General features: G+C 52.7%; 1 protein-coding gene and 1 long non-coding RNA gene across 2 annotated transcripts in view; both read left to right on the forward strand.

Annotated features, from left to right (window-relative positions):
* Positions 1-10,775, forward strand: part of IL21R (interleukin 21 receptor) — a 46,247-nt gene extending 35,472 nt beyond the window's left edge. Inside the window, 5 exon segments of the mRNA XM_037740609.1 lie at positions 4,351-4,505; positions 5,934-6,111; positions 6,562-6,661; positions 7,380-7,461; positions 9,911-10,775. Coding sequence (XP_037596537.1) covers positions 4,351-4,505; positions 5,934-6,111; positions 6,562-6,661; positions 7,380-7,461; positions 9,911-10,660 — 1,265 coding nt within the window. The 3' untranslated portion in view covers positions 10,661-10,775.
* A 313-nt stretch (positions 10,776-11,088) lies between these two features.
* On the forward strand, positions 11,089-14,281 carry LOC119472099. Its single transcript, XR_005201213.1, has 2 exons — positions 11,089-12,333; positions 13,907-14,281. It is a non-coding gene; the product is annotated as an uncharacterized LOC119472099 (long non-coding RNA).
* The last annotated feature ends 3,020 nt before the right edge of the window (positions 14,282-17,301 follow it).

Below are 17,301 nucleotides of genomic sequence, written 5' to 3' on the forward strand. Positions count from 1 at the left end.
CAGAGTCTCCCACTGTCACCTGGGCTGGAGTGCAGTGGCGCCATCTCAGCTCACCGCAACCTCCACCTCCCAGGTTCAAACGATTCTCCTGCCTCAGCCTCCTGGGTAGCTGGGATTACAGGCATGCACCACCGTGCCCAGGTAATTTTTGTATTTTTAGTAGAGACGGGGTTTCACCATGTTGGCCAGGATGGTCTCGATCTCCTGACCTCGCGATCCGCCCACCTCGGCCTCCCAAAGTACTGGGATTACAGGCGTGAGCCACCGCGCCCGGCCTCTTTTGCTCTCTCTCTCTCCCCCACCACACGCTCACACACACGTACACATACATGCACACACACCCATGCACACATTCTAACACACATTCACATTACGCACACATGCACTCTTTTACACCCGTGCACACACACGCACATGGACACTCACGTACACACATGCAGACATACATGTAGTCACACACATGCACACACACACATACACATGCACACACACCCAAGCACACACTAACACATACATTCACATCATGCACACACATGCACTCTCTTACACACATGCACACACACAGGTGGACACTCACACATGCACTCTCACACATGTGCACACACATACATGTAGTCCCACACACACTCTCTTTCTTTCAGTCCCACGGATCTTGGATCCAGGACATGAGGTCCCCCGCACACGCATGCACCGTCTGGAGCTGGGGCCCCTCCAGCCTCTCCGAGTGAACCGAGGCAGGCAGCAGCCCCACCGTCCAGGCCACCCCACACCCCTCACCCCCACAGCTTCTCAGAAGCAGAGGAGAACTCAGGGCAGAGAAGGGACTCCCCCTTGCCACTTCTCTTGCAGCATGAATCCAATCATTTCTCTCTGGCATCCCCTCCCTCCCTGCCAGGATCTGCAGCTAGCCTGGGCCCAGCTGGGGCAGTAAGTGATTTTCTTTTCTTTCTTTTTTTTGAGACGGAGTCTTGCTCTGTCACCAGTGCTGGAGTGCAGTGGCGCCATCTCAGCTCACTGCAATCTCCACCTCTCAGGTTCAAGCGATTCTCCTGCCTCAGCCTCCCGTGTAGCTGGGATTACAGGTGCCCACAACCACGCCCAGCTAATTTTTTGTATTTTTAGTAGAGATGGGGTTTCACTATGTTGGCCAGGCTGGTCTCAAACTCCTAACCTCATGATCCACCCACCTCGGCCTCCCAAAGTGCTGGAATTACAGGCATGAGCCACCGCACCCAATCAGTAACTGATTTTCTGACCACCGCCTGCACAGGGTCCCTTCATCCTCCTGGGCCCCAGGCCTCGCTGGGCTGAGCAGCCCCTCCTTCCCGATCCCCAGGCTTTGCAAACATCTCCGGGGCACCCATGGGGAAGTTCTCAGTACCCTCGTGTCTACTGGGACTGATCTTCGCCCGGGCCACACAGGGAAGCCCAGAGCCGGCCTCCACCTGCCCCAGGGCAGACAAAGGAGGGGTTAGAAATGATTTCAGTCACATACATCCCATGGCTGGAACAGCGACAGCAACAACCCGGTGTTCACTGTGGCATTTTCGGTGAACCTCAGCCGGGTGCAGTGACTCACTCCTGTAATCCTGGAATTTTGAGAGGCCAAGGCCGGCGGATCACAAGGTCAAGAGATCGAGACCATGCTGGCCAACATGGTGAAACACTGTCTCTACTAAAAATACAAAAAAAAAAAAACAAAAAACTGGGCATGGTGGCCTATGCCTGTAGTCCCAGCTACTTGGGAAGCTGAGGCAGGAGAATCGCTTGAACCTTGGAGGCAGAGGTTGCAGTGAGCTGAGATCCAGCCTGGCGACAGAGTGAGACTCCATCTCCACCAAAGAAAAACAAAACAAGACAAAACCAAAAAGAACGTGCACCTCTGTCACCTCGGGGTGTGGTGGGAGCCCTCAGCCATGTTTCAGGATCACAGGCAGCCTCAGAACTCCTTTCTGGAAGCCTTGAAAGGTTCATTTGTTAATTTGACAAATGTATATGAATGTATAACAGCCCATTGCAGCCTGGGACTCCTGGGCTCAAGCGATCCTCCCAGTTCAGCCTCCTGAGTAGCTGGGAGTACAGGTGCACATCACCATGCCTGGCTAATTTTTAAATCTTTTTGTAGAGCTGGGATCCTGCTGTGTTGCCCAGGCTGGTCTTAAACCCCTGGCCTCAAGCAATCTTCCCACCTTAGCCTCCTAAAGTGCTGAGATTTTAGGAGTGAGCCACCTCACCCAGCCTAATTTGCCAAATATTTATTGAGGGCCTACTGTGTCCCAGGCTGTGTTCTAGGAGCTGTGGGCACGGACTGAATATGGAAGACAAAACCTCCACCCCAAGGAGCTAAGAGTCCAGCGAGGGGGGCACACGGTAAAAACATCACAGGGTGAGATGTGCAGAGTGCTAGATGGTGGCAGGTGGAAAGTGGAGCAGACGGTCAGACGCAGTGGCTCACGCCTCTAATCCCAGCACTTTGGGAGGCTGAGGCGGGCGGATCACTTGAGGTCAGGAGTTCAAGACCAGCCTGGCCAACATGGTGAAACCCCATCTCTACTAAAAATACAAAAATTAGCCGGGCATGGTGGTGCGCACCTATAGTCCCAGCTACTTGGGAGGCTGAGGCCTTGGAATCGCTTGTGTTTGGGAGGCGGAGGTTGCAGTGAGCCGAGATCATGCTGTTGCATTCCAGCCTGGGTGACAGAGAAAGATTCTGTGTCCAAAATAAAAGAAAGAAAGAAGAGAGGAAAGAAAGAAAGAGAGAAAGAGAAGAAAGGAAGGGAGGGAGGGAGGGAGGGAAGAAGGGGAAGGAAGGAAGGGAGGGAGGGAGGAAGGGAGGGAGGGAGGGAGGCAGGCAGGCAAAGACAGAAAGTGGAGAAGATGAGGCCAGAGGCCTGCAAGTCCTCTCTGACACTAATAGACACTTGTCACTTGGTTCCCCTGAAGTTATCACCTCCGGCTAAATAGCTTCATCCCTTTGAACTTGAAGTCTCATGATACAGAAGCTGGGCCCATTTTACAAGAGGAATTTAAGGGCCTTAACATATTGTGTTCTGCTCGAGTCCACAAAATGTCCTTCAGATGGGGCAAAACTAGAATACCGGCTTTGACCTTCATCTTGAGGCTGTCCATGAAGGCTGACTGTTACGGCCCAGGGCTTGGCTCTTGCACTTTCTGGGAGATGCTGAAAGATGAGGACCGTCAGATTGGCCTCCCATGGCCACTGTGCGGTGTCTGCCCGGAGCAGGGCAGCCAGGCATGCTCTGAGTAAACGGCAACCCTCATCATTAGCATTCATGCTAGGAAGAGTCTTCAACTTCTTGAAGTAGCTGGGGTTGAAAGAAAATGATACCATCATTTAGAACAGAAATGGAAAATGAATGGATTTGCCAGCACATTGCTGAGAACATTTTTGGATGGGGAGCTAACTTTAAAACTTAAGATAGGCCGGGTACAGTGGCTTGTACCTGCAATTCCAGCATTTGGGGAGGCTGAGGTGGGAGGATCACTTGAAGCCAGGAGTTTGAGACCAGCCTGGGCAAACAGAGTGAGACCCTGTTTGTACAAAATAGAAAAAATAATAGCCAGGTGTGGTAGCGCCCACCTGTAGTCCCAACTACTTGGGAGGCTGAGGTGGGAGGATGGGTTGAGCCCAGGAGGTTGAGGCTGCAGTGAGCTATGATTGCACCACTGCACTCCAGCCTGGACCACACAGTGAGATCGTGTCTCTAAGGGGAAAAAAATCCTTGTGAGATTTCACACGATAATTCCGGGGGCCTCCTGTTTCCCATTCTGCAGCTCGTACTGAAATTTGCCTTGCAGTGCATGGAAAGCAGGATTTCAGATTTCATGTGTGTGTGTGTGCATTTATGCATGTGTGTGTGCATGCATGTGTGTGTGCATGTGTGCGTGTGCTTGCACATACATGTGCATGTGCGCATGTATGTGTGCGTGTGCATGTGTACATGTGATTGCGTGCATGTACATGTGTGTGTGTGTGTGTGTGCATGTGTTTCCCTAGAAAACTTAGAAAAGCTTACCACTCTCTGCTGCTGAAGCTATTCACTTTTAACTCTTTCATTTCTTCACAATCCCTAAAGCTGCTTCACCCATCTCAGTGACCTGCCCGCCCCTGAGTTTGCAACCCTGATCAAGTCTGAGTCCCTCAGGTTCCAGAAGAATACACAGAAGCCCAGAGTCAGGAATACTTTGCGCAAAGTCACTCAGGGTTGTCTCCATCTCATGGGTCAGGCATGGTGGGAGGGGGCAGGTAGGACTTCTTCCCATCAGCAAATCCTTTTCACCTGCAGCAAAATCTCACGCCATTTTCTCTTCCTGGGTTTCTCCACCCAGTCAAGCCGGCTCCCCCTTTCAACGTGACCGTGACCTTCTCAGGACAGTATAATATCTCCTGGCGCTCGGATTATGAAGACCCTGACTTCTTCATGCTGAAGGGCAAGCTTCAGTATGAGCTGCAGTACAGGAACCGGGGAGACCCCTGGGCTGTGGTGAGGAATGTGGGGATCGGGGCAGATAAGTGGGAGAAGGGCAGGGGAGAGAAGGGAGCGCAAGGGCGACTGTGTGGGAGAGACGGGTGAGCATTGTCATTCATGGCCAAGAACAGAGACCAAGGGTGCGAGCACCCCCTTATAGCGGTCCCTCTTCCCTCCCCTCACTTCTCCCCAGGGTAGGAGACCCCTGAATAATCTGTCTTCTCTGTGCCTGTCCCCTCCACTGTCAGCATGCCAAAGAGACTGTCCCTTCCCCAGGCTCCACCCCAGGTCTAGTGTAGTCACAATAGAAGAAATTTCAGGCAGGTGGCAATCTGGAAGCTTCCCACTTGCTTAAAATGGCCATAGTTGGAGAGGTTCAGAAGTATCAGTGATTAAGAAGGTCCAGCCTGGTGCGGTGACTCATGCCTGTAATCCTAGCATTTTGGGAGGCCAAGGCGGGTGGATTTCTTGAGGTCAGGAGTTCAAGACCGGCCTGGACAACATGGTGAAACTCTGTTTCTACTAAAAGTGCAAAAAGTAGCCAGGTGTGGTGATATGCACCTGTAATCCCAGCTACTCTGGAGGCTTAGGCAGGAGAATTGCTTGAATCCGGGAGGCAGATGTTGCAGTGAGCTGGGATTGTGCCACTGCACTCTAGCCTGGGCAACAGAGCAAGACTCAATCTCAAAAAAGAAAAAAAAAGTCCGGTGTTAGAGGTCTCACTGCTTCAAACACGAAGGCTTTGAGAGGTGTCCTTCCAGCCCACTATTTAGAACGGTCACAAGTGAGACCCTGTCTCTAAAAACTACAAATAGTAATAATGATAGAACAGTCACAGCTGAAGAGTTCTAGAATTGCCCATCCTTTAGAATAGCCCCAGCTGAAGATGTCCATGAGTACCATACTTTAGAAAGTTCCCAGTGGAAGATTTCCAGAGGTATCTATTGCTAAGATGTCTGTAGATAAAGACTTCTAGAAATGCCCACTGTTGGGAATGTCAGTATGTCAACTCTTGGAATTTTCAACAGTTGAAGACACTCTCAATTGAGTTATTGAGACTTAAACCAATGCATCAGTTTAGAATGTCTTCAACTGTTGAAGAATTCCAAAAGTATGCATTGCCTGGGATACTGCCAGACCATTACCATTCCTGAGATATGCCCAGTACTGCAGGGAGAGTTCACTGCCAGGACCGTGAATGGGTGAATTGGAATCAAAGAGAAATCAAACAGAACATCCTATCACAGGCAAGGGCCAGGCAGTGCTGGTGAGTCTGTGCTGCCCATGCCTGAGTCTGCCTACTCAGGCATAAGCCTGATTCTTGTGGGAAGAAAAGAGACGCGCAGCCCCTCCGATGGAAGCTGGGAAAGAAGTGGCTCTGCTGGAGGCAGGGACTGACCTGGTTGCACCCTGACCTGGTGCATCCTTTCCTTGTACTGGCAGAGTCCAAGGAGAAAGCTGATCTCAGTGGACTCAAGAAGCGTCTCCCCCCTCCCCTTGGAGTTCCGCAAAGACTCGAGCTATGAGCTGCAGGTGCGAGCAGAGCCCATGCCTGGCTCCTCCTACCAGGGGACCTGAAGCGAGTGGAGTGACCCGGTCATCTTTCAGACCCAGTCAGAGGGTAGGTGTGAAGCTGGGATGGACACCCCACTCCTGGTACCAAATCTTGTCCTGGTCTAGCCACCGTAAGCCCTGAGCTGTCTGGCACAGCTGGGAGGTATTCAGTTGTTCATCCCCAGATGTAGCCCTTCAGTGCCATTTCTAGAGCCCCTGCTGGCCAGGCCCTGTGCTGGATGCCAGCTGCTGCTTCTTCTGTTAGGCATTTGATACCCCTAACTCTGAAGTGGGAACAGCCCCATTTTTCAGATGAGATAACTGAGGCTCAGAGAAATGAAGTTACTTGCCTGGGATGAGGAATGAGAACAAGATTTGAACCACCTCACTTCAAGACACTAGCAGTAGCAGCCTCTCCCACCCCTTTCCACTCTACCCCAGACCCATTTCCCACCACGCCTACCGCACGTGGCCTCTGGTAGAGTTGGTGCCCTTTAACCCTTTGCTTCCCTTCCAGAATTAAAGGAAGGCTGGAACCCTCACCTGCTGCTTCTCCTCCTGCTTGTCATAGTCTTCATTCCTGCCTTCTGGGGACTGAAGACCCACCCAGCATGGAGGTGAGGCCATGAGGAAGGCAGGGAGGTGGTCGGGCTGGGCCGCTGCCCCTCTATGGCACACCCAGGGTTGGAGAACATGCCTGTCATCACGATCACAATGACGGCGATGGGATAATAACCTGCTCACAGCCACTGCGTGGACACCGTGCAGGGCACTCACTTCACTCCCATGGCAGCCCCATGAGCTTGAGACACTGCAGTTGCCCCTGTTTTACAAATGGGGAAGCTGAGGCATGGAGAGGTCAAGGAATTTGCCCAAAGTCACACAGCTCCGAGGTGGAGAAATTGGGATTGAAACTCTGGGCCCTTAAACAGGGACCTCAGCTGTGATCTTGTCCAGTAGATTCTAAGCTTTGAGGCCCGCGGGGCATCAGGGGCCACCAGGTGGTGGTGAAGAGGTGGGTGCAATACTACACACCTCTGAGATGGCGTCTCTGTGCACTCCTGGGTGCAGATAAAGAAGTTGAGGCTCAGAAGGGGCAGCATTTGCCCAACGCAGCACAGGCAGCCAAGAACATAACCTCGATACCCCTCCAGGAGCCTGCAAGGGAGACTCGCTGCTCCCAGATGGAGGAACCAAGCCCTGGGGAAGGAGGGAGGCGCCTGGGCTGTGTCTTGTGATAGTCAGAAGCTCCTGTAGGATAAATCAGGGGAGTGTCCGAATGGGAAGCCAGGCTGGCCTCTGGTGAGTCAGGGCCTCACCCTTTCTGCCCCTCAGGCTGTGGAAGAAGACATGGGTCGTCCCCAGCCCCGAGAATTTTTTCCTGCCTCTCTACAAGTGCTACGGAGGAGACTTCAAGGTGAGCAACCCACCCTGTGATGAGTCCCTCTGAGCCCCTCCTCCTCTTCAGGAGCCCCACCCCCCCTCATCCCAGGCCCCCCAGTCTCACCCCACAGGCCTAGAGCATCCAGATCTCAGTCAAGCCACAAGCCAGGCCTTAGTTTCCCCATGTACGAAGTGCAGACAGTTATTCTTGTGGTGGAGAATTGGCAGGAGAATTAAACAAGATTTGACCAGATATCCTTCAACTGTTGAAGAATTCCAAAAGTATGCATTGCCTGGGATCCTGCCAGACCATTGCCACTCCTGAGATATGCCCAGTCCTGCAGGGAGAGTTCACTGCCAGGACCGTGAATGGGTGAATTGGTACGGTGGCTCACGTCTGCAGTCCCAGCACTTTGGGAGGCCAAAGCGAGATGGTGCATGCCTGTAGTCCCAGCTACTTGGGAGGCTGAGGCAGGAGGATCGTTCCTAGGCTGCAGTGAGCTACGATCACACCACTGCACTCCAGCCTGGGCAACAGACAGAGACGCTGTCTAAAAAAAATCAAATCAAAAAGAAACATTAAGCAAGAGCATGCAGCATTGCCCAGCGCAAGGAGCCAGACTGGGAGAGGGAGTGAGGCTGGTGGTCTCAAGTCACAGATTGCCACCCCCCCACACTGGCCCAGTCCTTTCTCAGGTGCCCTTAATCTGGGTTGGAGAGGGAGTGGGTTCTGGGAAGGGTCTGGCCTCCCGGAGCAAAACACACCAATCTTTGCCAAGCCTCCACCTCACCACCGCCCACCAGCACCCACAGGATTGTCTGTGCCCATTTACAGCTGTGTCACCCACCCTGCAGCAGTGGGAGGGGCTGCTGCAGAGAGGATGTGGTGACAGAGGTGGGAGGGGCAGTCCCACCTGCTGCAGCCGAGCCTGAAAGTCAGACAATACAGACCTAGAGCACTGACTGGGCTCCTCCTGCCTCACTCATTCTCATATAGCAGCCCCTGTGGAGTGGGTGTTCCACTGCCCCCCGGGCACCCACGAGGAGGCCAAGGCTCAGAACAGGCAGGGAGGAACCTGAACTCCAACTCACATAAAACCCACCATTTCCTCTTCCCTAAAGCTCAAATATCACATTTATTTTGGGTTGATTTTTACCAAGACTCATATAGCACTTGCTATATACCAGGGAGTCCACTAGGAGCATCACATACAGCGACTCACTTAGCCCTCACGACGACCCTATGGGTGGGTGCTATAATTAGGTCCATTTTCCAGATGAGGAAACTGAGGCACCGAGAGGGTAATTGGCTTAAGGGCACACAGCTGAGAAGTGACTTCAAATCAGTGGCGGTGGCCACATGACGGTTGAGATGAGTTTTTGAAGAAGATGAGCTCAAAACAGGAAGATTCCCATTCTCGGGGATTGTCCTTGCCAATTGCATGGGGATTCTGGTGTCATGAGTGGGAGTCCTGGCAGGGGAGGGAAGGAGGGTCCTTCAAGTTTAAGGGCCACTGCTTCAGCCAGCGTCACCTACATCCTTTATCCTCAACGTGTACAAAGGCCTTTCCAAGTGGCTTTTCACTGATTCACTCCACTCATTAGTTAATAAACATTTATTGAGCACCTACTGTGTGCTAGGCACTGGGGATACAGCCATGGACGGAAGAGACAAGACTTGTGCCTGGGGCCAAGTGTCTGTCCGGTGGGGACACATAAACCAGGAGAGCGCTAGGTTTCAAGAAACATCAAGGAGGAGGGAAAGGAGGAGATGGCTCAGGTGTCACTCAGACCTTAGGCCCTCCTGCCCTCATGTCTCCTTGACTCAGGACTCTTAGCTCCTGCTGGGGCTATGGGACCACCAGTTGTCTGAATGGTCAGGCTACTAAGGGTAGCAGCTCCCTTCTACAAGTGGGGAAACTGAGGCCCAGAGTAGGAGGGGGACACCAGTGGGGACCCCCACTATGGTGGGAGCACATCATGGTCCCGATTCCTCCCTCCCTCCCTCTCTCTCTCCCAACCCTCTCTGAGTGTCTTTGTCTGTTTTCATGTCTCTTTCTCTCTTGATGTCTCTTTGTCTCTGTGTCTATGTCTTTCTGCCAGTTTAAACCCTCACCTTGGCTGGGGCGCAGTGGCTCACCCCTGTAATCCCAGCGATTTGGGAGGCCAAGGCGGGTGGATCACCTGAGGTCAGGAGTTCAAGACCAGTCTGGCCAATATGGTGAAACCCCGTCTTTACTAAAAATACAAAAATTAGCTGGGTGTGGTGATGCATGCCTATTAGTACCAGCTACTTGGGAGGCTGAGGCAGGAGAATCACTTGAACCTGGGAGGCAGAGGTTGCGGTGAGCCGAGATGGCGCCACTGCACTCCAGCCTGGACAACAGAGTCAGACTGTCTCAAAAGAAGAAAAGTAAAAAAATAAGAAAACCCTCGCTTTACCCTCGTCCTGTGCTATGACTCTCTCTTTTTCTCTCACACAGAAATGGGTGGGTGCACCCCTCACCGCCTCCATCCTGGAGCTGGGACCCTGGAGCCCAGAGGTACCCTCAGCCCTGGAGGTGTACAGTTGCCACCTACCACAGAGTCTGGCCAAGAGGCTGCAGCTCACAGAGCTGCGAGAACCGGCAGAGCTGGTGGAGTCTGACAGCGCGCCCAAGCCCAGCTCCTGGGCCACGGTCCAGAACTCCGGGGGCTCAGCTTACAGCGAGGAGGGGGACCGGCCGTACGGCCTGCTGTCCATTGACACAGTGACTGTGGTAGATGCAGAGGGGCTGTGCACCGGGCCTTGCAGCTGTGAGGATGACGGCTACCCAGCCCTGGATCTGGACGCTGGCCTTGAGCCCAGCCCAGGCCTAGAGGACCCACTCTTGAATGCGGGCACCACAGTCCTCTCCTGTGGCTGTGTCTCGGCTGGCAGTCCTGGGCTAGGAGGGCCCTTGGGAAGCCTCCTGGACAGACTAAAGCCATCCCTTGCAGATGGGGAGGACTGGGCTGGGGGACTGCCCTGGGGTGGCCGGTCACCCGGAGGGGCCTTAGAGAGTGAGGCGGGCTCGCCCCCGGCCGGCCTGGATATGGACACGTTTGACAGTGGCTTCGCGGGCTCTGACTGCAGCAGCCCTGTGGAGTGTGACTTCACCAGTCCTGGGGACGAAGGACCCCCTCGGAGCTACCTCCGCCAGTGGGTGGTCATTCCCTCGACACTCTCGAGCCCTGGACCCCAGGCCAGCTAGTGAGGCTGACTAGCTGTCCAGAGCTGGCCACTGGCTACCGGGTCCTGAGCCAGAGACAAGGCCACCTGGGCTGTGATTGAAGACACCTGCAGCCTTTGGGCTCCCAGATGAGCCATTGAGCCTGATGTTTACAGTGTCTGTGTGTGTGTGTGTGCATGTGTGCCTGTGTGTGCATTTGTAGGTGCATATGTGTGCATGTCTGCAGGTGCATATGTGTGCATGCCTGTAGGTGCATGTATGTGCATATGTGCGTGTGTATGTGCACATGTGTGTGCATGTATGTGTGTGCATGTGTGTGCATGTGTGTAGGTGCATGTGTGTGTGCATGTGTGTGTGCATGTGTGTGTTGGTGCATGTATATGTGCATGTGTGTGCATGTGTGCATGTGTGTGTGCGTGTGTGTGTGCATGTATATGTGCATGTGTGTGCATGTGTGGGTGCATGTGTGTGCATGCATGTGTATGTGCATGTGTGTATGTGCATGTGTGTGCGTGTGTATTGGTGCATGTGTGTGTGTGTGTTTCAGGTGCGGGCACAGTGACGTGTCCACGTGTGTGTGTGACTGCACGTGCCTGTGTACCTGGAGAATGCTCATGGTACTCTATGCATTCAGGGCCCAGGGAGCTCACCCGAGTGTACCAGGGTGCACAGCAAACGTGTCTGTGGGCAACAGATGACAATAGCCTTAGTCCTTGCTGGGGTCTTGTGTTACAAACCAGTCCCCTCCAGGGCCTTGTGGGATCAGGGCATTGCTTGAGGCAGAGGCCAAGCCCAGCCCTCCAGCATCTGCCTCCAGGAGCGGCAAGAAGTTCATATTGTTCCTTGTCACCAGCCAGCAGGAAGGGAAAGGGGTTGCAGTGACCCCACGGTGACCTCACCCCAGGTTGGGAAGATTCTGGGCGACCCATGGAGGAAAGTCTGAATCTCGACTCTGATACCTTCTGGCTGTGCTACCTGAGCCAAGTTACCTCCCCTCTCTGGGCTAGAGGTTCTTTGTCCGGACAGTGCGGAAGGCATGCCCCACCTCGGGGAAACTGGTGCTGTCACCTGTGTCTAGTACGCAGCCCAGAGCAGACCCTCAGTATACGTCAGCTTCCTTCCTTCTGAGGCCACAGCGGAGGCTTGCACAGGAGGTAGGCGGGGGTGAGAACACCCATCATCCCCGACAGCCTGGGCGCCCGTGGGGCTGTCCCACCTGCAGAGGGCCACTTGGGGGGGGTTTCCAGGCTTAAAACCAGTCTGTCTCGTCTCTTGGAAACAGCTCCCCAGCAACCAAGATTTCTTTTTCTGACTTCTGCTACTAAGTTTTTAAAAATTCCGTTTGTGCACCCAAGAGATATTTATTAAACATCAATTACGTGGCAGGCCAAGGCTCATGGGATCCCCCTCCCCCGCTGTGGCACTCATGAGGGAGGGTGCGGGCCGAAACCAGGCAGTGCCGTCCAGCCGCACATCCTGCTGTACCCCCCCACCCTGCCCCAATTCAGCAATTCAATCCAGCGTCTTACTTGTTCATCCTGGAGAATTAGAGGGAGGTCAAGTTGTGTGTCAATGATTTGTCAGAGAACCTGTTGAAATGTGAATTAAGAAGCTAAGAAAATACTTCTTAGCAACATTTTGTTTTACTTTTGAGACAGAGTCTTAGTCTGTCGCCCAGGCTGGAGTGCAGTGATGTGATCTCGGCTCACTGCAGCCTTTGCCTCCTGGGTTCAAGCTATTCTCCTGCCTCAGCCTCCCGAGTAGCTGGAATTACAGGCATGCACCACCACGCCTGGCTAATTTTTGTATTTTTAGTAGAGACGGGGCTTCCCCATGTTGGCTAGGCTGGTCTCGAACTCCTGACCTCAAATGATCTGCCTGCCTCGGCCTCCCAAAGTGCTGGGATTGCAGGCGTGAGCCACCATGCCCAGCCCCTTAGCAACATTCTCAGGGCACCTCACTGAATATCAGTTTAGTATGAAAGCTAGATGTAGATGCTAGGTATTGCATAAAACTCATCTCTCTCTCCTCTCTTTCTCTCTCTTTCTCCACACACACACACACACACACACACACACACACACACACACATTTTTAAAGAAAATATGTTGTTTTCCCCCCAAAGGGTGCCCATCCTAGAAGTGGCTTGGGTTTTTGAAGACCAAGCAAGATTACAGCAGCAGAGAGTGTGATTCAGCTCCAGAGCTGAGAGATGGAGACATAGTCCTGGTAATAGCTCTTGAGATCCTGGATCCAGCCATGCCTGAAACCACGTTTCTACCAGACCATTTAGATATGAGAATGGAAGTCATTATGATGTTCACCAAATATTTCCACCCCCTGCACCTGCACCCTGGGGAGTCTTGGGAACCTGGAGGAGGACCCCTGCCCTGGCCCAGTCCTGCTGTCCTCCCCAAAGGCCAGACTGCAAGCGGCAGGGCCGTGGTGGAGGAGCCAGCTCTGGCTTTTGGAGCAGGGTTGGGTTGGAAGTCAGCAGAAGTCAGTCCTGTTGAAGGCTCCTTTGTGACTCATCTGTGAAGTGGGGTAGTTGGGAGAGGTCGCTGAGATAATGCATGAGAGTCCTTGGTGCCTCGCAGGAGGCTGGAAGGTTCTAGAATGCTGATGGCTATAAGAGTGTGACTGTGAGCCTGGGATCGGGGAGTGTGAGGCTCGGGTGGGAGCGAGAGAGTGGAAGCACAGCTTCTGCATGGGGGAGCAGCCCTCACCACCCCCACACCCACACCTGCACCCTAGGGAGTCTTGGGTCCAGATGTGCTGTGGTTTTCACATCCTCTTGGGGGCATCAGGTTCCAGGAGCCACCTGTGGGTGCCACCTGAGCCACAGGCTCTCAGGACACCAGCACAGCTCTCCTGCACCCAGAGCTCGCCGGGTGAGGGAGGGGAACACGGATGGCTGGGGAGGGCCTGACTGAGGCCAGATGGGGGGTGCTCCGGACTGGAGCAGACGAGGCTCCTTAGAATCCCACCTTTGAAGGGAACTCAGCTCATAAACATGGGGGAGCGAAGTTGGAGGCTGGGCGCAGTGGCTCATGCCTGTGATCCCTGCACTTTGGGAGGCTGAAGCAGGTGGATCACTTGAGGCCAGGAGTTCAAGGCCAGCTTGGGAAACATAGCAAAACCCCATCTCTACAAAAATTATTTTTAAAAAAATTATCCAGGCACTGTGGTGCTTGCCTGTAGTCCCAGCTACTCGGGAGGCTAAGGTGGGAGGAGCGCCTGAGCCCAGAAGCCTGAGGCTGCAGTGAGCTGTGACTGTACCACTGCACTCCAGCACGGGTCACAGATCAAGGCCCTGTCTCTTAAAAAAAAACAAGCTGGAGACAAGAGCTGGCTCACCTAGAAGGACGGATTAGTAGGTGGGAGGGTGGACGGAGGATGGATGGATGTGTGGATGGATAGAAGGATCGTATTAGGTTGGTGCAAACGTCTTTGCTATTACTCTTAATGGCTTTGATAACATGTTTGAAGGAAGAACGTTTGGTTGGATAGAGATAAACAGATACCGGAGACAAAGGTGAAGAGAAAACACAAGTCTACAGGCCAGCAACTCTATTTTGTTCACTACCTTTAGTCCCAGCCTGGCACATAGTAGGCACTCAATAAAGCCTGATTTGTAGCATTTGCTTATTTCCATGGTATAATTTCAAGTGCCTGATTTCAGTCTAAACAGAGTTGGGAAGAGATATGCACAATCTACTCTCTTGGCTGGTGTGAGCGAGTCCCAGCTCACTTACTGATGGTAACCCAGACAGCACATCAAGAGGGCCAGGAGGCTTCAGGGAGGAGGTGGTGTTGGTTGGACTTTGAAAAATGAATAGGAGGCTGGGAGCAGTGGCTCATGACTGTAATCCTAGCACTTTGGGAGGCTGAGGTGGACGGACCATTTGAGGTCAGGAGTTCGAGACCAGCCTGGGCAACATGGTAAAACCCAGTCTCTACTAAAAATACAAAAATTAGCTGGGTGTGGTGGCACGCGCCTGTAATCCCAGCTGCTTGGAAGGATGAGGCAGGAGAATCCAGGGCGGAGGTGCAGCAAGCAGATGGCACCACTGCACTCCATCCTGGGCGACAGAGCAAGACTCTGTCTCAAAAATAAAAATAAAAAAAGGAAAAATGAATAGGAGTTGTCAGATGTACCAGTTATTTGGGGCAGAGGGAGGAGCTTGGACAAAGGCCTGGAAGTATGACTAAGGGTCAGAAGCAAGTGGGACTGGCGGCTCCTTGCCTTCCAAAGACCAGGCCAGAATCACTAAGGACCCTCACTTAAGAGGAAGGGGGACCCATCGCAACACTTTCCCAGCTGTGTTGGGAAACACTCCTCACCTTGCCGTCTGCAAGCGCTGAGGCAGACTCATCCATTTGACAGATGAAATGAAGGCACAGCACAGGCTGATGATCTGCCTGAGGTCACACACTGAATGAGTGGTCGGAGTCGGAACCAGAACTCTGGGCTCCTGAGGCCAATTTCAGTTCTTTTTCACCATGCTCTGCTGGGAAGCATGTAGATCCAGAGGTTAGGAAGGTTTAGCAGACCCCTGTGGGTGCTGCTGCATCTGCCGGTGCTGTAGCCTGGGAATATGGCTGACCCCCGCTCTGGGAGTGGCTACGTGACCCAGGCCTGGCCAATAGGACATTCCTTCCCCCTGGCAACAGTACAGTTTAGGGGCAGACATACCCTAGCTGGTTCATACTCTTTCTGCTGGGATTACTGAGCTGTAAAGAGGGGACTGGAGTGGTAGCAAGAAACACACAAGAAAGCAGAGCTGAGAGATGGAGACATAGTCCTGGTAATAGCTCTTGAGCTCCTGGATCCAGCCGTGCCTGAAACCACATTTCTCCTGGACCATTTAGATACATGAGTATAGAAGTCATTATGCTGTTCACCAAATATTTCCAGCTTTTGGCCTTCTGGGCACATGGCAGGATTGTGCCTCCTGACCCTCTGTAGCCAGATGGGGCCACGTGACTGGAAGGGACTAGCCAGTTGTGAGCAGAAGTGGTAAGTCTCACTTTTGGGCAAAGCATTTTTCAGATGGCTGCCACGCCCCCTAGAGTGTTTTCCTGTCTGTCACAGAGACAGATGATGATAGTGACTGTTCCATCTGCCTGAATGAGGAGATACAGACTGAAATTTCAGTTCACTTGTGACAGACATGTATTGTGAGCAAGAAATCAATCCTTTGTTGTTTTAAGCTGCTGCAATGGTGCTGTTTGTTACCACAGCATAACCCCACCTATCCTGACTGAAACAATGGGCTGATATATTTCCTTTTCTTGCTTAAGCTGGTTTGAGGTGGGTTTCTCTCCCTTGCAGCAGAAAGTGTTCTAGCATTATTCTGATGTTATCCTCACAGTAAGGACTCTCCTTCCATCCTAAGGATTAGTCCTTGTGTCATTATAAAGAAATACCAGGCAGGGCTGGGATTACAGGGATCACGCCTGTAATCCTAGCACTTCAGGAGGCCAAGGTGGGCGGATCACTTGAGGCCAGGAGTTCAAGACCAGCCTGGCCAACCTGGCAAAACCCCGTCTCTACTAAAAATACAGAAGTCAGTCAGGCATGGTGGTGCATGCCTGTAATCCCAGCTACTCAGGAGGCTAAGACACGAGGATCACTTGAACCCAGGAGGCAGAGGTTGCAGTAAGCTGAGATGGCGCCACTGTGCCCCAGCCTGAGTGACAGAGTGAGATCCTGTCTCAAAAAAATAAAAAGAAAAAAAGAGAAATACCAGGGACTAGGTGATTTACACAGAGGCTCAATTGGCTCACAGTTCTGTAGGCTGTGCAGGAAGCTTCCAATCACAGCGGAAGGTGAGGGGGAGCCAGCATGCCATGCTGCAAACGCAGGAGGAAGAGTAAAGTGGGAGATCCAGACTCTTTTAAACAACCAGATCAGCCAGACTGTTGGCTCACACCTGTAATCCCAGCACTTTGTGCGGCCGAGGTGGGCAGATCACCTGAGGTCAGGAGTTTGAGATCAGTCTGACCAATATGGTGAAACCCTGCCTCTACTAAAAAAAAAAACCAAAAACAAAAATTAGCCGGATGTGGTGATGTGTGCCTATAGTCCCAGCTACTTGGGAGGCTGAGACAGGAGAAGTGCTTGAACCTAGGGGGTTGCAGTGAGCCGAGATCGTGCCACTGCACACCAGCCTGGGCCACAGAACCAGACTCCATCAAAAAACAAACAAACGCCCAGATCTCCCATGAACTGACACAGTGAGAACTCACTCATCACCAAGGGGATGGGGCTAAGTTGTTCATGAGGGATATGCCCCCAGTTGTCACCCCCACCCAGGCCTCACCTCCAACATTGAGAATCATAGTTCAACATGCGATTTGGAGAAGACAGACATCCAAACCGTGTCACTGACCCCATTCAAAGGGACAAGAAAATCAGGCTCTAGCATTTCTCATGAGTGACCTGGGCAAGTCCTTTGCTGTCGCTGAGCCTCAGTTTTCTTAAAGCAGGGGTTAGACATCAGCCTCTCAGCTTGCTCTGGGAAGGAAAAGAGAGGGTAGGATGAGCCCTTATTAGATGTGAGTTGTCTTTGTGACTTTTTGTTTTTAGACAGTCTCATTCTGCTACCCAGGGTGGAGTGCAGTGGTGCAATCTCAGCTCACTGAAATCTCCGCCTCCC

The sequence above is a fragment of the Cebus imitator genome, unplaced genomic scaffold (assembly GCF_001604975.1).
Source record: "Cebus imitator isolate Cc_AM_T3 unplaced genomic scaffold, Cebus_imitator-1.0 Scaffold85, whole genome shotgun sequence".
In the NCBI taxonomy this organism is placed as follows: Eukaryota; Metazoa; Chordata; class Mammalia; order Primates; family Cebidae; genus Cebus; species Cebus imitator.